Raw genomic sequence first — 27,124 nt, forward strand, 5'->3', positions numbered from 1 at the left:
CAGTCAACTGATTTTTGACAATACCACCAAATCCTTTGAACTGGGACAAAATAGTCTTTTCAATAATTTGGCATGGAAGAATTGGATATCAATAGCCAAGAGAACGAAAGAGGACCCCTATCTTAGATCCTACACACATATTAACTCAAAGTGGATCAAACACTTAAATATAAGAACTAGCACGATAAAGTTTCTAGAAGAAATTGTACAGACACACCCTCAAGACCTAGTAATAGGAAGTAGCTTCCTAAACTTTACACCCAAAGCAGAAGCAACAACAAAAAAAAGATAAATGGGAACTTCTCAAAATCAAATGCTTCTGCACCTCAAAAGACTTTGTCAAAAAGAGGAAGAGGCAGCCAACTCAATGGGAGAAAATATTTTGAAATCACATATCAAACACAGGTTTGATTTCCTGTATATACAAGAAATCATACAATTCAACAACAAAGAAACAATCCAATTATAAAATGGGCTAAAGATATGAATAAGCATTTTTCTGAAAAGCAAATACCATCTATATTTGCTCAAAAGCATATGAAGATATGCTCATTTTCACTGGCTATAAGGGAAATGCAGATCAAGACTACAATGAGATATCATCTCACACCTAAAAGAATGGCTGCTATTAAACAATCAAGAAACTATATGAATGATCCAGCCATGAAGGGAGACTGTTTGGTGGTTCCTTAGGAAACTAAATATTGATTTGCCCTATGACTCAGCAATAGCACTACTTGGTATATACCAAGAAGAATTAAAGCAATGACACAAACAGACATTTACACACCAATGTTCATAGTAGCATTATTCACAATCACCAAAAGATGGAAACAAACCAAATGCCCATTAACAGATGAGTGGATCAACAAAATGTGGTATATATATACAATGGAATATTATGCAGCAGTAAGAAAAAATGACATCCTGAGGCACATGACATAATGGATGAGCCTTGAGGATATAATGCTGAGCCAAATTAGCCAGACACAAAAGGACAGATACTGCATGATTCCACTTTTATGACCAGCATAAAGGTATAATCAGAGACGTATAATACAGAAAACAAGGGGCTTAGAGATGTATACAAGCTAGAGATGGGTGAACTGTTAGCTAATGAGGTTGAACTCCAATGTAAGGGAATAGATAGGAGTGAAGTTGATTCTCTAGTGGGTCTAGAAGTAATATTACCACATTGAAGATGAACAGGGTTGAAAGGGATTGTATAGATATATGTGTTTCACTGACTCACACTAGAAATATGAATGAGTTCTTGTAAGAATTACTTTAAAGATATGATTCTTGTATAAAGAATGTTTAAGTCCATGATCCAGGGAGAAAACTGCTATTGCATGCTAGGAACTATGTTCAAAAGGAAACCATCAGCACTACCACAGCAACAGCAGAGGTAAATAACGGGGCGAGGGACAAGAGTTAAGAGGAGGTTTAGACTTCCTATTTGGTGAGGGTGTGTTTACTGGTTTTCTGTCTGTTGGGAAAAAATGAAATTATCTAAAATTGAGAATGTTGATGGACTTTGGACTTCAGGCACTCTACATGATGTCCCATGAATGCGGGGGGTTGAAGGATGCACTGACAGAGAAGTAGAATGGCAAACGATGGTGTATACTTATGAATGAAGGCTGTGCTCCTACTAAAGGGAACAATGTTATGAGGCATGCAATTATGTAAATGAACATGTGGAACAATTGGTGAGACAAAATAAGCCAGAAACAAAAAAACAACAACAATGGCATGGCCACCTTTGGAAAATGCTTACAAGAAAACAGGGGCCTAAATTTTAAGCTTTTAGAGCAGACACATTAAGTCTGGAGTGGTGATTATTATCTCTGGATTCTGAGAGGCTGTTTTATACATACAGCCTGATATTTAGAGATAAGAATGAAGCTGAACAGGTTGGGGTTAAAGTAATTCAGAACATAGGGGTAAGGAAGACAGCAAATATATTTTAGAACCACACATGCTCTTTGAGACCAATGGAGGAAAGGTTTATTTGGTCTGGAGTGGAAATTTTCTGTAGTGCATAATCTAATTCAACCTATTCATATAGCTCATTTGAACAACTGAAACATAGAGAGCACAGAATGAGAAAAGAGGTCCTTTAATCCTGTACAGATTTGTAATGCCTAAAAACATCCTAGAGCATATAAACCTGAAAATCAAAAAATATTGGCAAAGTCCCCTGAGGAAGGGGAGAAAGACTATGGAACTATTAAACCTTACCATCAGGTGTCAAACTTTGGGGACACCCAAGTCAATAGGCCATGCTCTCGATCATGAGGCTTACTTTTGTGAAGTTTATGAAGATAGCACAGAAACTTAGACTACCTATAGGCATGCCTAAGAGTTACTTCTGGAGGACTTCTATTGTTGCTCAGATGTGGTCTCAGTCTCTTTAAGTACAACTCTGCAAATGAAATCATTGCCATTTCCCCTACGTGGGACATGACATCCCTGGCAACAGGGATGAATCCAGACCTGGCACCGTGGGATCAACAATTCCATCGTGATCAAACGGGGGAAAAGAAGAGTAATTAATAAAGTATCAGTGGCAGAGAGAGTTCAAATAGAGTTGAGAGGCTACTCTGGAGGTTGCTCTTATGCAAGCTTCAGGTAGACCTTGCTACCTATCATAACCTGCCAGCCTCCAATCAGGACCATTCTAGCCAATACTAAAGAACACCTTGGGCAATTTATAAGATCCCACAAGGGTTCCAGGCACTAGAGGAACTTACCAGAAACCTATAACCTCCAGATGGGTCGCTGGTCCAGATAAGTCCTGACACCTAGCCCAGCCTCTCCAGAACATCAGATAGTTCCATCTTCCTACCCCATTTTAGTGACAGACCCTTTCAATATAAAAAATTTAGAATTGCCATAGCCCAAACAACCCCAAAGAGAGTTATGGAAGGATCAAAGGTGATGGTGCAATTATACATAGAAGATAGGACTTAACAAAAGAATATGCTTGCTGAATCATTAAACTGATATCCCTTTTAGTCTCTAGTATTTTAGAGCAGCTAGAAGTAAAAACCTAAAATTGTGAAATTGTAACCCATGTCAAAGTCTGAAATATGTTGTACAATTAATTGTGTTGCTGTTTCTAGAAATTTATAGCTTTTTTGTATATATGTTATTGTTCGCAAAAAAAGGAAAAAAAGTCGATTGTGATGATAAAAAAGTAGTTAAGCCCTCTAGCCTCCTATATTCTGTAGCAGCTAGAAGGAAAAATAGGAGAGGATCATATGGTAGCTCATGACAAACTCTGGGATCTATCCTGTAACCACTCTTTGAAGAGTGCTTTGAAGAGCATTGCTCTTTTATTTCTTTGCTTTGTATGTATGTAATACTATACAATAAAAAAAGTTAAAAAAAAAGTTACTGGTTGCTCTTTTTTTTTTCACACACAGCTCTGCTTTATTGTTTTACATCTTATTTACTTGCCAGACAGAAAAGATTTTTTCCAAAGCATGGCTACAAATCACATTTATAAGGATTGTTTTCAAATAAATGAGCAGAAAAATTACATCAAATATATTCTCCTAGACAAAGAAAAAAGTCCAAACTAACCAGATTATCTGTACAAAAATGCTTGGGTCATCCAAATCATCCCCCCAAAGCCCTTTTACATTTTAAGAAAGCAAGCAAAAGCTGTTCATGTTAATTAATGTCTAGCATATCTAGCATAATCCCTTTAAAATTCAAACTTTGAAATGACATTGTAAAGTTATATCAGAGTCCCTGGTGGAACAAATAACTGCAGGTTATTTATTTCCATTTAACTGGTTGCTCTTTTTGGTATATTATTGCAACTTGGAAAGGATAATTTGAAACAACAGTTAAACTGAAATATGGAGGTTGGATTAATACCTAAATTTTTTGTGAAAGGTCTTGTTTATGTTATTAAATTTTGACTTTCAAAATTAAAAAATAAAACACTATGGAGATAAATAAGAGGGAAAGAGGGTCAGGAGTACTAGGGTAAGCATTTCTATGCTAACTAGAGTGGTCAGGGAAGGCCTCCTCCAGAGGAACCCAGAGAGGAAGTGAGCCCTGTGGAGTTTCTGCAGGAAGAGCATTCCATAAAGAGGATGAGCAAGGCAAAGGCCCTGAGGGGAGACTGTGCCTGGCTTGTCTGAAGAACACTGAAGAGGCTACCGTAGCTTGAATACAGTTAAATATACAGTGTAGGAAGAAAGATAAGATACTTTGGGCTTACACTTTTTCATTTAGTAACCTTCTAAAAGGCATGGAAATAATATATTCTATCCCAAACATAACTCTCCAGTGCTCTCTCTCTCTCTCCAAACCTTCTACATCCCATTCCTATCTTTACTAGCTGTCTAATACACATTCCAAATTAACATGTCCAAAACAGAACTATTAACATAAACTCAAAAGTTCCTCTTCCTCCTGGCTACTTCTTTCCTATCTCAGCAAACAGCACCACCATCCAGACAATTTTCAAGCCAAAAACAGAAGTCACCCTCAGTTCCTCTTTTTCTTTCTCTCCGAATGTCTAATCCATCAGCAAGTTCTGTCAATTCTCTCTCCAGTATCACTCTCTCCACCCCCTGGTGATTTAAGAGAGAATAGTAATACCTGAAACCAACTTTAATGATGATTCTGAATTGGTGTTTAAGGTCCCCCTTTAAAAGGGGAAAAAACCCATAACAAAACTCAACAAAAGAGAAGCTGATTTTAAACTGTAAGAAACCCTCCCCCCCCCAAAAGTACAATATGAACGTAAGCCTTTGGAATATACTGTAAACCTAAATAACTCATATAATAAAACCAAGCCCAGAAAGCATAACACCTAGACAGTTCTCCTAAACAGCCCCCCTTTTTTTAAACAGCCTCTTTTATAGTATAATCATCACTTCTCTATTTGACGGCATTTGAATTTTGAAATTCTTTTGTAAGTGAGAATATGAATATTCAATTATCACCAATTAGCATTCAGGCTAAATGTAATATAAGAACCAATTTTAATTTATCAGACTGTTATTAAATACACCCCATTATAAAGCAAAGAAAAGTATGAGTGCTATGAATGTTATTTTGAATTAAGCATTTCAACTCTATCATGGTTAATTTGAACTTAACATCTGAATTTTTACCAAGTGTTTCAGTTTGCCAGGGTGTTTTAAGCAAATCCCAAAAAATGGGTTGGGTTAAAAACGTTGAAATTTATTTGTTCATGGTTGAGGCCAGAAAATGTCCCAATCAAATCATCATCAAAGCGATGCTTTCATCACAGAGAGTGACTGCCAGTGATTTTTGGCTTGTCTGCCACACGGCAAGGCAGCACCTGCTGGTCTCTCCTTTCTCTTCCTGATTCCCTTGATTTCAATTCCTTGTTTCCATGGATTTATTTATTTTTTCTTTCTCTGTATATATTCTGTTTATAAAGGACTCCAGAAATAGGATTAAATCCCATCTTGAGTGGGATGGGTCACACCTTACCTAAGGGAGTTTCTCGAAAGAAACTGTTTACAGTGGGCTTATATCCAAAGGAACAGATTAGATTTAAGAACATGTTTTTCTGGGGTACATACATCTTCAAACCACTACACCAATCATCATAAAGATGTCATAAAATAACTTTATTATTTTCCATCCCTTTCACCTTCACTCTAATAAACATCATTGTGCTAATGCTGGGGACACTTAGTTGAATAAGATTTGGTCTCAAGCATCAATGATACCATCTGTAAGCTGTACAATATTTTCTTATATCTTAATAAGTTCTGGATAACAATGTTTTCCATTTTCATAGGCTCCTATCTGGGAGGCCTAATTGACAATATTTAGGTTCCACCATCATACCAGGTATTCTTCAATCACTTGCTCATGTTAAGGCAGTCCTTGTGATCTGACAGATAAGAGTCAGCATCAGACTTGGGTCTATATATACATACAGGTATATACGCACATATATAATTTTATGCATTACAAGATTTACAATATGATTCAATTTATAGAAAATGCTGACATTCTATATAATATGTCTGTTTTCCCTTCAGCTTTATAGCTTTTTATTGAGTCCTAATACCTCTGGTATTATATGCAAAACCAAGTCATGTTTTCTGTAAGTCTGGTCCAAATGTAAGATTTTGGAGAGAAAAGATGTATTTTATTTTCACTGACTTTTTTAGTTCTATGTAATTTAATAAATAGATTCCTCATCTATTTGTAGAAATCTAGAATTTGATATTTTCAGGTAACCTAGAAACAGATTTAACTTTAATATATAAAGAGGGTGATAGAGTAGGGCAAGATACAAACATGTTTTCTAGAAGATACACATTCCTTGATGTGCTTAGAGGCATTCATGGGCTGCAGATTTCCCAAGCATGAGGTAGGACCTAGTACTGCATCTGATGCTAACTAGTAGCAGCTACTATTATTGGGTGATTTCTATAGTTCAGAAACTGCACAAGAATTTTTAAATGGTCCCTTTGAGCCTGCTAAATTTTAAAGCCAAAGGGCTTTTCTTGGTCATCCTCTTATATAATAGTCTATTATCTGTCAATGACATCTGACCACCATTTAGCACTCTTTTTCCTCCCTCCTCAGCTCTCTGTCAATCTCTCTGTTTTACACTGTTTTCCAAGGAGGGCTCATTCAGGACTTGATCTCTTACCTTTCTGTGGTAGACTCTCAAGCCTGCTTTGGCTTTATTCCTGAACTTAGGTTTGCTAACTGTTCCCGCTTGATTGTCTTACCAACATGATCAATGTGGAAAGTCTAAAGTATCTGAATATCTAAACTAACCTTCTCTGCTGATTTACAGATCGCTATGAATACTATCATCATTCTTTTAGTTATTTGGAGTCAATTTTTAATTTTTATTAATCTTTTTAGCATCAAATCAATCACTAAGTTTACTGATTTTTTTTTTTTTGCAGTTTCATAAACCTGTGCCTCCATTCACTGGCCTACCTGTAGTTCAGGCTTTCACCACCTCATGCTCTGACCTGTCTCATCAGAAGCTTCCATCTCTAGAATATCCAGTTGTTTTAAACTGTTCTATCTTGTACATTGTTGGTGGTAATGTAAAATGGTGCAACCACTGTGGAAAAGTTTGGTGGTTCATCAGAAAATTACAGAGTATTACCATATGACCCAGTGTACCCCAAAGAACTGAAAGTAGGGACTTTAATGGACACTTGTACACTGATGTTCATAGCAGCTTTAGTCATAACAACTAAATGGTGGAAACCCATTGATGAGTGGATAAACAAAATGTGATATATCCATATAATGGAATATTTTTCAGCCATAAAAAGGAATGAAATCCTACAACATATAGTATGCTACAACATGGAAGAACATTGAAAATATTATCCTAAATAAAATAAGCCAGGCACAAAAGGACAGATATTGTATGATTTCACTTATTGAAATATCTAGAATAAGCAAGCTCATAGAGATAGAAAGTAGATTAGAGGGCATCAGGAACTAGGGAGGTGGGAATGAATAGATACTGTTTAATGGGTAGAGACTCTGTTTTGGGTGATGAAAAAGTTTTAGTAATTGAAGGTTGTGATGGTAGCATAAAATTGCGAGTGTAATTAATACCACTGCACTATACATTAAAAAAATCATTAAAATGGGAACTTTTGTGTTGCATACTGTACATGTTAACACAATAAAAATTAAACATACACCTGTTTATATCCTCATCTGTTTTGATGTATATCAAAATCGTGGGCACCTCAGAAATTCTAAAAATCTCCCACTGAACTCCTATTCCATGCCTAAGAACCATGACCTTCTGCATATCCCACCAGACTTTGTTGTACTTTATTTTCTGAAGTTAATAAAAAAGGTATTAAGGAAGAGCTGTTCAAAGTCTTCGAAAAAATATCTATACTATTTGTTTATGCTGTTAATTATCTATAGGAGTCATATATACTTTTACATTCTTGTACCCTTTTTCTGTGTGGAGAAAAAAGATTAATTTTCATTCATGGGTTTTAGATGAAGAGTCTAATTAAAATTTTAATCTTAAAAAAAAAGGAAGAGCTGTTCAAAGTTCAATAACATTTGCTCATTTGTTATTGATTTGGTAATCAAATGTGTTACCAAACACAGGCCATTTTTATACATTTCTGAATTTTTACAGAAACGCTTTAGTTTATTTACTAGTCACTAACCATGCTCTGTTTTCATGCCTCCACATATTTTTAGTCAAAGTTAAAGTTACTTCAAGGACAAGTTCAAAATCTCACGTCTTCCATGAGGCTTTCCTAACCTCTATCAGCCTAGAGTGATCTCTACTGCCACTACAAAGACTATACCTTGCTATGACATTCATTTCATAATTAACAATGAAATACTTTCTGGTTTCTCATATTGTGGTAGCTATTTTGTTTCTTTATACTTGTATTTATTTTTTTACATATTTATTTTTGATCACCCCAACTAGATTATACATTTCATAAAGGCAAGAACCTTACCTTAAAATTTTCTGCATTTTCACATGGTATTTAGCGCAATATTTTAAGCATAACAAAAGTCTCATTTTTAAATTTTATTTGTAGTAACAACTCTGTGAAAGTACATGACCTAAAGTTCTTGTTCAAGCAAATAAGATAGATTCAATTATATGTAAATTTAGAAAATTTATGACAAAAATTCTAAGTTTTTAAAAAAAATTATGGGGAACTAAGTATATACTTTGGTTTCCCTCTTGCCATTATTGACTCTGACGTTCACTTTTTAATTATTAAATACAACCATATTAGCAGAAAATTTGGAAAATAAGGAATAACTCATTATTCTACATTAAGAGAACCATTTTGATGTATTTCTTTCTAATCTTTTCCATTTTGGTATATCTTCTTCAAGTCCTTTTTTTAAAAAATTTTTATTAATAAAATTGATCAACATACAACACGAACATTCTTAACGTATGAACATTCCATACTTGGTGTGCAATCAGTGGCTCACAATATCATCACATAGTTGTATATTCATCACCATGATCATTAGTCAGAACATTTACATCATTCCAGAAAAAGAAATAAAAAGAAAAAAGAAAAAACTTATATATACCATACCCCTTTCCCCTCCCTCTCACTGACCACTAGTATTTTCCTCTACTCTATTTTAACATTTGTTCCCCCTATTATTTATTTATTTTTAATCCATATTTTCTACTCATCTGTCCATACCATAGATAAAAGGAGCATCAGAACAAGGTTTTCACAATCATAAAGTCACTTTGCAAAACCTGTATCATTATATGATCATTTTAAAGAAACATGGCTACCAGAACACAGCTCTACAGTTTCAGGCACTTCCCTCTAGTATGTAATACACCTTAAACTAAAAAAGGGTCACCCACATAATGCATAAGAATAACCTCCAGGCTAATTTCTCGACTCTATTTGAAATCTCTCAGCCATTGACTTTATTTTGCCTCATTTCTTTCTTCCCCTTTCAGTCAAGAAGGTTATCTCAATCTCTTGACGCTGAGTCCCAGCTCATTCTAGGATTTCTGTTCCATATTGCCAGGGAGGTTTACACTCCTGGGAATCATGTCTCACGTAGAAAGGGGAAGGGCAGTGAGTTTGCTTGCCTTGTTGGCTGAGAGATAGGCCACATCTGAGCAACAAAAGAGGTTCTCTGGGGGTGATTCTTAGGCCTAATTTTAAGTAGGCTTAGCCTATCCTTTGCAGGGATAAGTCTCATATGAACAAACCCCAAGTTTGAGGGTTCCACCTATTGATTTTGTTGCCCTCAATAACTGCCAGAGCATTAAGCCTTCCCCAAATGAAGAAGCTGAATTTTCTCTCTTTCTCACCATTCCCCCACGGGGACTTTGCAAATACTTTTTTATTCACTGTTCAAATCACTCTGGGATTTATGGGGGCATCGTTCTGGACAAACCTACAAAATCTCAGACCCTACTGAAGGTTCCATGCACTTGCAGCGTTCAATTAAACTGTCCATATAATTATATTAGGAAATGCACTGGTCAAAACATAAATTTTGTATCAAATAAACATTTTTAACTTTAGTCTCACACATAAGTTCAAGTTTTAAAATATGAATGACCATCTATTTTCAACACCCTGCAATATTGACAATGCTTTGTTCTTCCTCTATGCAAAAACATTTTTAATTTGTATATTTAGTCACTATCACTGTATACTCTTGGCATTCCTAGATTATATCACCTCAGTCTTTATCACCTATCTTTCCTTCTGAATTCATTTGTGTTCCCAGCCTTCCTCCCTCTATCAGTTCAGCTTCATTCAGTGTACTAATATTATTGTATTATAGTTAGGTATTATTGTGTTATCCATTTCTGAACTTTTACAATCAGTCCTGTTGCACAATCTGTATCCCTTCAGCTCCAATTACCCAATATCTACCTATTTCTATCTCCTGATGGTTTCTTTCCTTAACTGAAATTCTCCAAGTTCACTGGGTTTAAGTGTGTTTCCTGTAGACAGCATATAGATGGGCCCTGTTTTCAAATCCATTCTACCAATCTATGTCTTTTGATTGGGGAGTTTAATCCATTACCATTTAGTTTTATTACTGTAAGGGCAGTACTTTCTTCTACCATTTTGCCTTTTGCCTTCTGGATTTTATATGTCATATCTATTCTTTTTTTTTTTTTTTTTTTTTTTTTTACCTTTACTGATAGTCTTCATTTCTACACTCTTCTCCACACCTCTCTCTCCTGTCTTTTCCTATCTGTCTCTTGTGCTTCCTTTAGTATTTCTTGCAGAGCCAGTCTCTTGGTCACAAATTCTCTCAGTGATTTTTTGTCTGAAAATGTGTTAATGTTCCCCTCATTTTTAAAGGACAGTTTTGCTGGATATAGAATTCTTGGTTGGCAGTTTTTCTCTTTTAGTATCTTAAATATTTCATACTACTGTCTTCTCGCCTCCATGGTTTCTGCTGAGAAATCTATGCATAGTCTTATTGGGTTTCCTTTGTATGTGATGAATTGCTTTTTTCTCGCTGCTTCCAAATTCTGTCTTGACATCTGACATTCTGATTAGAAAGTTTCTTGGAGTATGTCTATTTGGATCTATTCTGTTTGGGGTACACTGCACGTCTTGAATCTGTAAGTTTAAATCTTTCATAAGAGTTGGGAAATTTTCAGTGATAATTTCCTCCATTAGTTTTTTCTCCTCCTTTTCCCTTCTCTTCTCCTTTTGGGACACCCACAACATGTATATTCATGCACTTCATGTTGTCATTCAATTCTGAGTCCCTGCTCATATTTTTCCATTCTTTCCCTATATTTTCTTTTGCTTGTCAGATTTCAGATGTCCCGTCCTCCAGTTCACTAATCCTATCTTCTGCCTCATGAAATCTAACATTGTTTTTTTCATCTCTTTCTACTGTGCCTTTCATTCCCATATGTTCTGTGATTTGTTTTTTCAGGCTTCCATTTTCTTCTTTTTGCTTCTCCCTTGCCTTCTTTATATCCTCCCTCAATTCATTAATTTGATTTTTGATGAGGTTTTCCATGTCTGTTCCACATTCTCAACCAATTTTTTCAACTCCTGTATCTCATTTGAATTGTTGGTTTGTTCCTTTGACTGGGCCAGATCTTCAAATTTCCTAGCATGATTCATTATTTTTTGCTGGTGTGTAGGTATTTAATTTCTTTAATTAGTTTATTCTGGAGATTGTTTTCACTTATTTTTTTATGGAGGATTTTCTTGCTGGGTGACTTTGTTGTCTGTCTGTTCTTTGACATTCAGTTCAGGTTATTCTAGACCTGTACCTTAGGTTTTGTTTAACAGATCAGAATTTTTCAGTTCTTATTTCTTGCCATACCTGTATGGTGCCTTTTTTATTTTCCCCTTAGGAGGGTCTAGTTAGGTATTATAGACCCCAGTCAGATTTTCCCAGACCAAACTGGCCCCCTTTTAGGAGGAAATAGTCACCCTAATCAGTTTTCCTTGAGGGTGAGACCTAGTAGGTTGAAACACTTTCTTATGAAGCCTCTAGACTCTGTGTTCTTCCTATCCCACCCAGTATGTGGCACTTGTCTGCCTGTGGGTCCCACCAGCTTAAGGTGATGTGGTTCCTTTAACTTCAGCATACTCTTCCTGTTGGGGGTGTGGTTGAGACAAAGGAGAGGTAGTATGCTGGTTTTAATTGTTTCAGTTTTCCAGATGCTAGGGTCTGAATTCCTTGAGGGATGGATTCCACCCGAGCTGGGCCCCACCCCTCTCTTGGGGAAGACACAGCCTCCAGACAAACTCTCAAACAAGCTTAATTCTGCCCCTGCCTGGGGCAGTTGGAGCCTGAGAAGCCTTGCTGCTGTATCCAAAGAGCAGTCAAGCTGTAGAAACACAGTCACAAAAAAGAAAGGGGAAAAAATCCTTTTCAGAGCAGGACCCCCGTTCCTTGGGTTTGCCAAGAGCTTAAGTTGGTACATTGCTCTGTGTATCTCCAGGTCCTATGTGCCCCCTCCCTTCCTTCAGAGCCCAGACCCTTTCAAATATTTTGTGCTGTCCAATCCAAAAATATCTCTGCTTTTCTTTTTCCGTCTGCCCTGCCCCCTCTGCATTGGGGCAGAAACCAGCTACCTCAGCTTTTACTGAAGTTAGCTGAGCTGGGGCCCTATTTTTAGTAGTGAGAATTCATTAATTAATTCCAAAACACCTGTATCAGTTATTTATCCACTGAGTGGCAAATTTCTACCATTTCCTTTACCTTAGTTCAAAAAGAATGGATGGGGAGAGAAAGGGGGGTAGAAACAATTTGATAAATTCAAATGTATACTTTTCATCACAAAGTGCATATTCTGTGTATTTTAATATTCATAACCTTTTTCAATGCCATCTGCTTTCTTTGGAATCATTAGTAGTCTTGTTTTTTGATAATACCCAACTTAAAATACATGGATTTTTTTTAAAAAAGGCCTTATAGGACATTCATTAAAAGTTTAGTGATAGGGCGGGCCACAGTGGCTCAGCAGGCAAGAATGCTTGCCTGCCGTGCCCGAGGACCCGGGTTCGATTCCTGGTGTCTGCCCATGTAAAAAAAAAAAAAAAAAAGAGTTTAGTGATAAACTTTAAAGGTTTACTAAGAAACTACCTAAATACAGTAATATTTCTTAATTCAAATATATCCTATGTTTGGCACAGTTTTAAAATACTAACATGTAAATGCTTACATTTATAGTTAGTACAATTAAAATAAAACTTTGAAGTTACTAATAATTTTGTTAAAAGAAAGGACTTTATTATAGAAAAGACATAAATCATAGAAATATATAACTTTAATCAGGAAGTTCTTAACCATGTGTTGATACATGGGGTTTAGGGAGGTCTGTGAATCCTTGAGAATTACATATTGCATATATATTTTTTTTTCTAGGGAGGGAGTTGCAAAGGATCTGCTATTCCTCCAAAATTAAGAATCACTGTTTTAAGGGCATTAATTCAGTTAATGAAATCTATCAGCAAATTTTAAAAAATAACATATATTAATCACTTAACTATTTGCATCAAAAAATTGTGAATCACAAGAAATTTATTAAAACTGAAGGGATATTCAACCTAATAAAACTAAAATGGAATATATCACAGAGATATGTATTTAAATGTCCATCAAATAAGACTAGGAAACCTCCTGCTTGGCTACCTTGGGATGCATCATTAAAATATTGTACAAGTTGATTTAGTTAACTGAGTAAACAGCAACAACAACAAAAGAGTCAGATAAGTCCAAAGAAAAGACTCAACCTGTTTAATAATTTCTTGTGCTTTTACCATGAGCCTGAAACTGTGTTTTACTCACGTTGGATAATATCCAATGGATATTATCATCATTTCTATTATATAAATGAGGATGCTGAAGTCTCTGGACAGGGTTACATCTCATCAGCACTTTGAGAAAGGCTGAAATGTTTGGTGAAAGAATGAAGGAACAACATGACTGGGATGAAATTTGGACATCTTTTAGAGATAGTCTAATGACCACTTACTTTCTCATCTAATACAAAAATTCTTTTTATAATAATCCTGGCAAATGATGAACCTATCATATATGTTTTGGTAGTTACTAACTAACGCGAAGTTGATTTACTGTGTAGAATCTTATATAAAACAGAAATTCATAGGTCCTCTTGTAGAAAATTCATTATAAATGTTATTCTCCTTTGAAATTTAGATATAAATAAAAATGGTTTTTAATATCCAAGTTTCAAGAGATCAGATTAACTTCTTCAATTCTATTTATTCTGTGTTTGGGTATATATGAAGGGGAATTCATAATTATTATTTGGTATTCTCTAGATAAATCTCAATAGACTTCCTTGATTTGCATATTATTCTTGAAAACAGGAGTTCCTTAAATGCAAACTATATGTAAACATACATGACATAAATTAGTTCTTTCTGTATTAGGGGAATGACCACATGCAATGCTACTAGAACAGTCATCTTTTAAATCTATAATAGTATTGAAGACAATGAAATTACTTTCTTAAATGCATAATTAATATTACTAGGTTAGAGAGTGAAAGAGAAAATTTGAAAGGTGAAAATAATCTTACCAAAGTCTGCAAAGGCTGACTGTCCAACCACCATCATATTTTGAGGTTTTTTAAGTATACTAGTGACAGAGAAATTTCCATCCTGTTAAATGCAGAAAATTTTGGATGAGATCATCATAATCCACTCATATGTCACATATGGAACAAAACATTTTGACTGAAGCACAGAAGTAAATAATTTAAGACTTTTACTGTATTGCACAAAAATTATTTCAATCTCCTGTACCATTTTTACCATGAAACGAAACAAACTACTATGAGCTGATGAAGAAGTGTATTTGTAGTGCTTTCCTTGCTGTCAATTCCAGTATAGTTTATTTTTCTAAACTGTCATTATTACTTCAGACATAATGAATGTCTTCTACTTTTAAGTACTGTGAGAGGCTTTGGTAATAAAAAGCAATATAAAACACAGTTCCTATCTTCAAAGAGCTTACAGTCCAGTTGGGAGATAGAATATAAATCAGGAAGATAAAATTTCTGAAGGTAACAAGTAAGTGGCACAAGAAAGTAGTAAGGATACTATATTTCACAGATTTTAAGGGAAGAAGACTCTCTGTTGGGGATAATTAAGAACATGCTCAAATGAGGTGAGAACTACACTGTCCTTAAAGGGCTAATTATTTATCAATTCAAGTTTATGTATCAGTGAGATAAGGAACTAAGGATTACAACACCTGCCACATACTAACCAGAAGCAGTTGAGCTAAACAACAAAAGGAGATCATATCATAAAACTAAAAAAAAAAGAGAACACATCAGAGACCCTTTGTTGCAGTTATTCTTTACAAAACAGAACAGTATATATCTGATTTCCAAAAATAATATGCATTTCTTTACATTATTGCATATTTTTCTGTAATTTTTTATTATTATACAAGAAAAATAAAACACTGAATTTGGGATATTTAGCTCTTAGTGAACACAAAGTTCTCTTCTAATCACTGATCTTTATGCACTGTTTGATAAATGACTCTGCTATATACTTCCTACCTAGTGACAATTTTTCTCCTTCCTCATTTCTCTAAGGTTACTTTTCTAAGGTCTGCAAGTTAATTTCTTGAGAAATCATTTCTGATTTTTATAGAGAAAGGCATTTCTGCAATGAAAGCATAACAACCAAATGCTTGCAGACCATGAGTAAATGAATAAGATTTGTCTCCTAACTGGCAATTTTCCAACCATTTCAATATTCCATCATCCCCATACAGAAATATATGTCCCTTACCATTACTGAAGTACTTAATGTATTTTTCACAGGATTTTCTACAGAAATCTTATTTACTTATGATTTTTTTTCTAGTACCTGAAATTACATTAGAGATGTTGTTACCAAAGTTGCCAAATTTCTGGATGAAATGCTTTTTCTAAAAGACAGAAGGACTTCACTGAACTTTCAAGTGCTTTTGCACTTTAGAAAGATTACAGAATGGGGTACAGAGTAGACAGAATATTTCATGAATAAATGGGAAGAATCTCTCTTAAAATATATTAATCTCATGTGAAATAAAGGTGAATGAATATCAACCCATTACATTGACTCAACTGAATTACACCACTGAAGGTCTATGAAATTTGGTAAGGATTCTTGAAATATAAATTTAATTAAGTATGTTTCTAGAATTTAATTAGGGATGTTTCTAGATATGATTTTGTGATGCAACTCCATCAACAAATGCCATATTCATAGTAACCATCAACAGAAGAGCAATACCCTTCTAACTGCTGGAAAAAGATGTACCCTTGTCACGGGAAGAGCATGCAAGGCACATATGTTTGATATAATAGGGGAAAAGGGACAGTACAAATTTAATTTTCCACTATTATTATTATTTGTTTTTACTCCACTTGGTAGTACAAATCTATATAATTTAATTTCCATTCAGATTAGTGTTATTTACATGTTTAGTATTTGATAAAAATGATTTAATAAACTACATTATCAACATTTATTAATCTCAATAGATAGCCTATTTTGAAGTGGAGAATGTCTACACTTATTTTTAAAGATGAAGCTGCTATATGTAGACTTTCAACAAAGGAAAGACAAATGTGATCAAAGACATTTTTCACTCTGCATACATACTGAGAGGGCAAAACAATCTAGTTGAAGGAGTACTACAAGTATAGTTAGATGACATGAGTTTCAATCTTGCTTTTATTTATAAGTTGTGTCACTATGAGGCAATCAATTGCTGCTCTGAGTCTTGGTTCTTCAACAGTCAGAAGATAATTGTCTTACATGTCCCCTACTTAGAGAATACTTGGGAGGATCAAATGTAATGATAGATGTGAGTGTTCTGCAAAATGTAAAGCATCATGCACCATTTTATAATAGCTGTCCTGTGCGTGAGCTGCAAGTACTTTGGTCACGGTTGGTATTTGGGACTCAACCACTCCACCATCTATTCTACTCTTTATCTTTACTGGCTTTCACTATTTCCTTGCAATCCTAACTTGGGCCAACTTACTTGGGATTCTGCTGCAGCTGTGTCCTTATCTTCACTCCTACCTACTTAGTTTCTGGATTTACTGCACAGATAAGGTAGACGTTTTAGAGTCAGACTCCCTGGTTCAGGTGCCAGCTTTGGTTTTCTAGCTATGAGACCCTGAATAAGTTAGTTCAACTGTAAGTGTCAGTTTATTCATCTCTAAAATGTATTTTTATAAGATTTTATGAGAATTAATGAGATAATCTGAATAAAGCACTTAATACAGCACCTAGCACATGCTATGTATTTAATTACCATTAACCATTAATGGTAGTAGGAACAGTAGCAGAAACACTATTACTTCTACCACAACTACCACCACCATGAAGCAGCTACACACCATACCACCATTGACATTGGAGACGTTTTCCCATTTTCTGTTTGAATTCCACCTACAAGTCCTAGGTTGTAGCAAGTATCCTTTCATGAATCAAACTATTCTTTGGTATGCATGTTTTAATATTTAATATTAAAATGCCATATCTATAATGTTAATAAGTGATCAGAAGCAAAATGTGATACCTATTAAGTGTACACACTTTCAATCACATAAAGCAGTGGTTCTCAACTGGAGGCAATTTTACCCCCCAGGGGACACTTGGCAATTTCTGAAGACATCTGTGATTGTTACATCTCAGGGAAGGGGTGCTCTTCTCATCTAGTGGATAGAAATCAAGGATACTGCTAAAAAACCTGCAATACACAGAACAGTTCCCACAACAAAGAATTATCTGGCCCAAAATGTTAAACAGTGTCAAGGTTGAGAAACTCTGACATAAAAGTTGGTAGGTTTTGTCGAAAGATCTGCCTTTGCCATTCTATTTTTTAACTCTTTCTCTTCATGACACTTATCTATTCTCTCCCTTGAGTTCTAGTCCCACATTGTCTTCCAACTACTTTCTTCACTTGTCTCTTACCTAAAATAAATTTTTTACCTGCTCCAAATTAGCTCCTGCTTCTGCTTTCCTATTTCTGTTGCTTACTGCTAGCACAAAACCCAAGTTACCTTTCAGTTAATGGTCATCCTGTCTTCTCAGGTCTTTCTCATCTTGTTCATTCCCAACATTTTACTCCTTGCATCACTCATCTCTTTCCTGTTTTCTACTTATTATTTATTTATTACCATAAATACCACCTAAATTATCTCCCCACCTCTAGATTTCCCATGCCAATCTATCCGGTACAAAGCAGCCAAGTTAATTACAGTAATGAAGGCTCTATTCATCTTACTTTCATTTCTGCAATCTTCATTAGCTTTTCAACAGTTTTTTTGCACGGTCAGGCACTGGGAATCGAACCTGGGTCTCTGTCATGGCAGGTGAGAACTCTGCCACTGAGCCACCATGACCTGCCCTCAATAGCTTCTGAAAATATTAAATCATTTAGCTCACTTGAAAGAGAAATCTTTATATACTGAGATACCTGAAACAATTTTAAAAATTGTTTGCTTCTATAAATCTTGTCTAAACTGTTCTAATCTCACCTTTCCTCTTTCATATTCTAGCCCAAGCCATCCCCTTTCTAACTCCCTGAATGTTTTCTGTACTTCCCACCTAAGCACTTCCTTGTCCTCCTCTTCCTCTTTCTCATTTTCAATCATTAAAATCTTTTTCAACTGTACTAGTCATATCAAATGTTACATCTTCCTCAAAGCCTTCCCTGATAATCCTATGTGGGCCAGATGGAGTACCTGTCTTTTAACTCTGGTACCATGAAGTTTCAATCTCTCATTATACCAGCCAGCACTGTTCACACTGTTCACACTAACATCTTAACTCTCCTCCTAGCCTAAGCTCTGTTCACTTCTCTAACCACTTCCACCTTCCTCCACCATCCTTGTGTGCCTTCCACGGGGCTGTGTGCACAATCAACAATCTAAAAATATTCTTATTCTTTTAGTAGCTAGTAAGGTTTATTGGTTTTGAGTGTTGCTGTTTGCCAATTAGTGTGTTACTGCAAGGTGTACTGCCCAGTCTCTGAAAATGATCCTCCATTTTATGAAAACCACACTTTATCTGAACTAGTTAATTCTGAGTTCACATTCTCCTTAAATTGTACTAATGACTTATTCATTGTTAACATGGGTACCTCCATCACACAGCTGCTTTACAATCCCTGTTGTGCAACAGCCAAGTCATTAATTTTCTTTAAAGAAAACAATAACATATGGAAAAAAGATCCCAATCGAAATCTATTCTCTTCATGAAGATTTCTGTCTTACTGAACTGCTACACTCTATTACTTTTAAATAAGCCTAGGTGGAAAGAATTTTAAACACTTGAACGTATTTCATAATTTTATACACACATATTTATTTGTGATGAGGCCCTTTCTGCTGCAGATGGATCAAGTCAAATCAGTACGGGTCTTATTTTAAAATATTTCAAGATTCATTTGAGATGGGAATGAAAGGTTATCTATAAACAAGTTAATAACTCCAGAAGTGGGAGACTTAATTTATAAAAATCAGGAAGAATTTAAAAACCACATTTTTATCATTAGAAAAGCAAATATAAATACTTTTTTAAAGAAAAATAATACAATAAACAAAGAAATCTTTCTGGTTTAGGGGGCTCTTTAACTTTTCCTTATCCCATTAAAAAAATAAAGATCAAATTACTTAAGTTTAGAAGTAATCAGTAGTAGTTAGAAGACTTGTGATCTTGCCTAAACAAAGCCCTTCCCCCATTCTAATTTCCTCCATGAAGAAACTGAGTCATGACCAAGACCATACATCATCACTGACTAGCTATAAGAGACCACTGATAACGAATCTCTGTTCACAGCCTTGTGCTTTACATACTTTACAGATTTTCTGCTTTTACTATTAATATTTTAATGAAAATATACAAAAGACTATGGGCTTAATCTGTACTGAATAAAATATAACCTGGAGTAAAGGGATGGGAAATCAAGAGGAGATCTAAAATTAAAATTTGACATGTAACTACTGTATGCCAAGCATTTCACATACATTGCTTCATTGAATCTTCACAAACATTCTAGGAAGCAGAGATTCTTAAATCCATTTTCTAGATGAAGAAATGAGGTTTAATACTTGACCAGTGTTTGAGCAATGTTACTGAGTCAGCCAGGTTTACCTGACCTCAAATCCTGTCCTCTACTATGCAGGCTGAAATTCAAGATTTCAGGTGGTCTCTTCCCCACTAATTAATCTTTCATATAACCTCTATCAAGCTTAAAATCAAATCAAATCAAATCATGACATCGTTTTAAGAATCTTATACTTGCAATTAAAAATAAACTTTTGGGACAGACTCCTTAATTTTGATCAACTTGGCAGTAAGTGTCTCTTATTCTTATTTCTTTATATAAGCCTGAAGGCAAGGAGGAAAAATTAGTCATTTAAAAAGCATTTACTTCATAAGCCATCATGCTGACAAATTAAATGACAGTAACCTCTCTCAACAGCTGACAGCCTAGCAGGGGCCCTGTTAACATGTGCATTAGGGCAGACTGACTGGTTTAATTGGCAGTCGTGCCTAAAAACCTGCAGTGGAATTGATGCTGAATGAATCATTTCCTTCAGTAATATTCAGCAGTTTGAATGCAGCAATGCAACCAAAGGCTCTTAAAGTTGTTCTATTTATTGTTGAAACCAACCGACCAAGTGATTACTTTCACTTTATTTTCTAAAACTGCATGCTTTTACTGAAAGCCATCATTTAAAAATGCTTCAAAGAAAAAATTTCTTACCAAATTTTCCCATATCTCAAATTGTAAGGTACTGGAGGCAGACAATGTAGTGAGGAATAAATCTAGATGGAAGATAACAGAAATATTAGGTTTTGCAGTCATACTGATATGTACATTTAAAAACAGGAAGAAATATAATTCACAAAAATAACCATTAATACAATTTTACTTAAACATATTTAAATTATATTGTAATGGGCTTGGTTACATCAAAGAAAAAGAAAGCAGATGATTCCGCATTTTGGTTTCCTGGCTGCTAAAACAAGTATCATACAATGAAGCGGAATTTATTGGCTTATGGTTTCTGAGGTTAGAAGGCTTGCTTCCTTCTGTGGCTGGTATGTTCTGGCTGGCCAGCAATTTTTGGGGTTCTTTGGCTTTTCTGTCACATGGCAATGCACATGCTGGTGCCTTTTCCCTTCTCTCCTGGGTTTCAACCACTTCTACCTTCTAGCTCCTTCCCATTGCTTCTTCTTTGTCCAATTTCCTTTGTTTATAAGGACTTCAGTGATATTTGATTAAGGCCCGTTCATCCTCATTCAATTTGGGCACATCTTAACTAATAACATCCTCAAAGATCTGATTTACAAATGGCTTCACACTCACAGGATCAGGAACTGGGGTGTGAACATGCTTTTTGTGGGGGACATGATTCAAACTCTAACACCCTATATCAGTAACATTAGGAAAAATGTATTTAAAAGGAGCATTTGGCATTAGTCTTTCAAAAATATTCCTCATTTTCAAGAACAATTATGCGCAGCTTTTTTTTTTACTTACACATGCTTATTCTAAAGTGATTTATATATTTTTAAAAAGTAGTGTAATCACAATTGGCATTTGCTTTCTTACCCTAAAAGCAGCATTGCCAATATATCATAGTCACGTTTCAGCATTAATTTAAACCACAGTATTACAGAATCCAAAATCTTTAGCATTCATGTTAAATAAGAAATTATACTTCAAATTTTAAGTAATGAAAGAACTATTTTCATGATAAATTCCACCAAAGGAAGTTTCTTTTATTGGAAAATGCAAGAATTTTAATAACATTTTGGTGAAAAATAGATTGACAATCAAATTGAACATCCTATTAATGAAAACGCCAGCTGAACTCATATCCATTCTAGAAGCAACATTTATTATATGCTTGCATAATCGCTATTTTACTTATTTTACTTAGCAAATATGTAAAGTCTTAAAATGAACCCTGGCTCATAGGAATATTAAAATGACATTACCATTTTATGCTTTAAAAATGAAAATTATTCAGGGTGATGTTAAGACCATGACTAGCTTAAAGAAAAATGTTTTTTCCCAAATGAAAACTATCATTCATGATTTAATATATTTTCTGTAAATGTTTCATATGAGTTTAATGAGGCAAATTTATGTATTAATAACAACTTTTATAATAAATTCCTCAGATAGATAAGTAATTTGGTTCTCATTTTTTTTTAACTTGGGCAGATACCGGGAATTGAACCTGGGTCTCCAGCATGGCAGGTGAGAATTCTGCCTGCTGAGCCACTGTCGCACCACCTGGTTCACTTTTATAATTAGTTGAACTCAAAAGTTGTGACTCCTAGTAAGTGAAACCATTCTTTATGTCTATATATTAAATACCCCTTGATTCATTTTCACCACACTGAAGATAATTTTGTCTAGGGATACAGAATTGTAGTCTTATAAAAATGATTTCTTTACTCTGTCACACATACATTCTCAATGAGGGGTCTGCTTCAGTATTCATCTGGAAACTCCTAAATAATACCTGAGATTTCTATGATAATCTATCTACTATCAGCCTCCTCTCCTGCTCCAATGTTTCCTCCACATTGCCCACAACGTAATGAAAAAGAAAAGAGTTCAAATTTGATCTCATTCTTTCTCTTCCAGGATGTAGGGCAAAGCTCTTTGTCTCTTATATGAAGGCCTTCTTATCTATGTGTGCTGGTTTGAAAGGAAGTATGCCCCCTAGAAAAGCCATGTTTTAATCAAAATATCATTTCATAAAGGTAAAATAATCTCTATTCAATACTGTATGTTTGAAACTGTAATCAGATCATCTCCCTGGATGATGGGATTTAGTCAAGAGTGGTTGTTAAACTGGATTAGGTGACGACATGTCTCCACCCATTTGGGTGGGTCTTGATTGGTTTATTGGAGTCCTATAAAAGAGGAAACATTTTGGAGAAAGAAATTCAGAGAGAGCAGAATGATGTAGCCATGAGATGCAGAGAGTCCACAAGCCAGCAACCTTTGGAGATGAAGAAGGAAAACACCTCCTGGGGAGCTTCATGAAAACAGAAGCCAGGAGAGAAAACTAGCAGATGATGATGCCATGTTCACCATGTGGCCTTCCAGCTGAGAGAGAAGCCCTGACTGTGTTCGCCACATGCCTTCCCACTTGAGAGAGAGACCCTGAACTTCACTGGCCTTCTTGAACCAAGGTACCTTTCCCTGGATGCCTTTGATTGGACATTTCTATAGACTTGTTCTAATTGGGAGATTTTCTCGGCCTTAGAACTATAAACTAGCAACTCATTAAATTACCCCTTTTAAAAGCCATTCCATTTCTGGTATATTGCATTCCAGCAGCTAGCAAACTAAGATACTATGCTTCCAGATTCATTTCCTGCTACTCCCTAATAAGGAGCTTGTGCTCCAGAGAAAGCAAAGTAGTCACCTGATTTTATCATATTTCTTTCACCTCTATTTGCTTCTGTACATGTCATTTCTTCTCTCTGCAGTATCCTGACTGCCACTTGAAGTAATTATTCAAAATTAGCACAAACATCCCCATCCATTATGAGGCCCTCCATCCCCCTAGTCATAGCTTGTTCTCCATTGTTATTCCAATGGTAGCTCTATCACAGCAGTAGCTACAGTATATCATGACATTCTGGTTTCACATCTCTCTTTCCTGAGCTTCTTAAGAACAGGAGTGATGTCTAGCAGATTTTTATAGCCCCGTGTTCCATGAGCTTGGAAACAGTGTGTATACAAGTGATGGCTGATTAACTAAATAACATCATGCTTTATGCATATTCTGGTTCTTGCAAGTTTGCTTGAATTGTCTAAAAATATTACCCCATTGCACATTTAAATGGAAAGTTTTAGGAAAAGAAGAGTTAAATTAAAAATATTTCATTAAAAAGTATGACTCATCACAATGACTACTGTATTAAGAATGTTTAAAAGCTTTTACATCTTTGTATTATCAGAAAATGTGGATAATCAGCATATAATGTGATTAAGGATTAATAAACACAGATTTCTAAGATCACTAAAAGGGGAATATCACTGCAAACTGTGAGTTACATGAAAGAAGCAAAATCCAAAAAGGGACAAAATCCACAAGTAATATAGTACAGGTGAATTTATTCAAATGGAAAACAACAAACTGTTGAAACTCTTAATGTATTTGAGAATAAATGAGGCGGCAACTTTGCAACAAGGGACCAAGGAATCAATGCCTTGATAAGCCAGTAAGCTTTGGGGAACTGGAACAACTATTCTATTGCCACATATGGTTAAGCAGGCTTTGAGGGAATGATAGATGGCTACCAGCAATTTATCACCACCTCTAGAAAACAACTCAATGTCTTCTACTGGTGTTGTATTAGTCTCAATATATTTGCATAAAAAGTGATAAATTATGAACTTCCTGTTTTTTATACATATTTACAACATTTAAGAATAACCATTATACATATTCTCAAAGTTTTATTAGCTATTTTTTATGAGACTTTGTAAAACAGTAAAGCAAGATGAGGAACTGGAAGTACCTTGTAAGACAGATTTTAAAAAAATCTCACACTACTATTCAATTCTGTAAAGAAGTTATAGAAAAAGCAAATGATTAATTACACAGAGGAAAAAAGCTACAGAAAATTAATTATTAACAATTCAGTTATAAAGAATCATGTTTCATATTTGAGTAAGAATGACATTTTGTTGAGAAAAAAATTTTAGTCCACAAAGCAATAAGGTTCTCAACCTCCCACATCCTAAGAGTAATTCACAAAATAAAATGAAAGGAAATATACTCAATGAAATTGTAACAGATGCTGTGATATGCCCAACAGATTATCCATTAAGAATAAAGGACTTATTTCCTTAGCTGCTGAAAATATTGCTGGTAGACAAAGTCCTTGCTCTTTGAAACAGCTTTGGCTGAAGAGAGCTACTTTGCAGAAGGCCATGCATCCAATAACTTTCCGAGCCATACTGAATCAAAGAACTGGTCAATTCAGAGGTATAAAGGCTGGACTCCCTTACTCAGGCCAACTGTGCAGGACCATTCTACCTTAAGAACTACCCAGGAGTGAGCTGAGACTCTTTTTGACATTGCATCACTCCCAACCCTGCTTTCTTCCCTTCCTTTTCACTGGTAATGACTACAATTGCAGTCCCTAAAAAACTGCCTGCACAGTAATCTCCAACTCAGACCCTGCTTCCCAGGGAACTCAATCTACAACAGCTGATACCAAAAGGTATTTGAGAAAGCAGACAAAATGAGATTTTGGGGTTGGATCACCCAATATGGGTCTAGCAATAAGGATTTCTTTTCTGTTAAGAAGTGGACACAGATAGCCCCACAATTGTTTAACTTTCACTAGTGTTCTCCTGGGACAGTAGTCTAGTGGGTGTAGTATTTCAGGCTTTTGAGAAAACACTAACTATAAAGATAGTGGAGTTAGATGGTTACTGCTAAGCTCAGTTGAGGAAATATACAAAAAACTCAAGGAAGAGTATAATTGATTGAAAATTAAATACTAAGTGTGAAAGCCAGAGGGCCTCTTGGGTAGCATATAAAGAGGCTCTCATATCCTGCAGCAGAAGGGAAAACAAAACTAAGGACCAAAATACTTAATGGCAAGAGTAGAAGAGCTCCAAAGAGCTTAAAACATAGGTTGGCCATGCTAAGGTTTGGGCCCTAGTTGGGCAAGGCTGATACTCTGATGCAAGGGGGTTTGGAATACTTTGGTTGATGAATCTGAAAATCTTGAAACCCCAGATTCACTTATAAACCTTCAGAGACTGCAGAAATGGCCCATTCTTCACTGTCTTGTTTGAAGATGATGGAGAAGTTTCTCCCCTCAGGAGGAAACAAGAACCTCATTAGGCCTACCCCTTGGCTACTAAGCCTAGAAGTGGAGTTAATTTACAAGATAGTCTAGCAAGGAATGTGGTGGGCATATAAAGGAAAAAAAGGGACTATTCACTGAAGGAAGTCCCAGACCTAGTTAACAGTCGTGGCACAAGCCAAGAAGAGTATGCAGAGGACCATATTCTGAGAACACGTGATGAAGGCAGGGAGAAGGGAGGTGGGGGAATGGAGAGTTGGGAATAACGAGTTGGTGGAAAACTGACTACATTGGTCTTCTTTCATCCTGGAAGTGTCAGCAATTCATTTTGACAGGAATAGGTACATGTTCAGAGTATAGCCTTGCATTTTCTGTCTTGAAAACTAACTTAAAATGTTAACAAAAGAGTATCATGATGTATGTATTGAAATCTCCTGCTGTTATTGTTGAAACTTCTATTGTTTCTTTCAGTTTTGTCAATGTTTGTCTCATGCATTTTGAGCTCTTTGATTGGAAGCATAAACATTTATGATTGTTATTTCTCCTTGGTGAATTGTCCTTTTTATTATTATGTAGTATCCTTGTCTTTTATGGCGTCTTTACATTTAAAGTCTATTTTGTCTGATATTGGTATAACTACTTCTGTTTTCCTTTGGTTATACTTAGCATAGAACACCTTTTTCCATCCTTTCACTTTCATTCTACTTATAGCCTTCGTTCTAAGATGAGTTTCTTCTAAGCAGCATATAGATGGATCATATTTCTTAATTCACATTCTGTCAATCTGTATCATTTAATTGGTAACTTAAGTCCGCTAACATTAAAAGTTATCACTGTGAAAGCATTTCTTGAATCTACCATCTTGTCCTTTGGATTTTATTTGTCAGATCTATATACTCTCTTCCTTCTTCTCTTATCCTTCAAGTTACCCTTATAGGGTAACTTAAATTCTGTACCCTCCTACAGAGCTCCCTCTCTTGTCTTTTTCTTTTCAGCCGACAGAACTCCCTTTAGTATTTCTAGTAGGGCTGGTCTCTTGTTGACAATTTCTTTCAGCATTTCCTTGTTTGTGAAAATTTTAATGTCTCTCTCATGTGTTCAAGACAATTTGGCTGGGTACAGAATTCTTGGCTGGAAGTCTTTCTCTTTCAGGATCTGAAATATATCATACCACTGCATTCTCAGCCTCCATAGTGCCTGTTGAGTAGTCTGAATTGTCTTATGTGGTTTCCCTTGTATGTAGTAGATTGCTTTTC

General features: G+C 35.4%; 1 protein-coding gene across 2 annotated transcripts in view; it reads right to left on the minus strand.

The window, feature by feature from the left end:
- Nucleotides 1–27,124, minus strand: part of ITFG1 (integrin alpha FG-GAP repeat containing 1) — a 343,198-nt gene that overhangs the window by 205,967 nt on the left and 110,107 nt on the right. For both annotated transcript variants that reach the window (XM_077132340.1, XM_077132339.1), the window contains 2 exons: nucleotides 20,776–20,837; nucleotides 14,567–14,648 (listed from right to left, as the gene is read on the minus strand). In XM_077132340.1, coding sequence (XP_076988455.1) covers nucleotides 14,567–14,648; nucleotides 20,776–20,837 — 144 coding nt within the window. The remainder of the gene's footprint in view (nucleotides 1–14,566; nucleotides 14,649–20,775; nucleotides 20,838–27,124) is intronic.

This window comes from Tamandua tetradactyla, chromosome 16 (genome assembly GCF_023851605.1).
Source record: "Tamandua tetradactyla isolate mTamTet1 chromosome 16, mTamTet1.pri, whole genome shotgun sequence".
Lineage (NCBI taxonomy): Eukaryota > Metazoa > Chordata > Mammalia > Pilosa > Myrmecophagidae > Tamandua > Tamandua tetradactyla.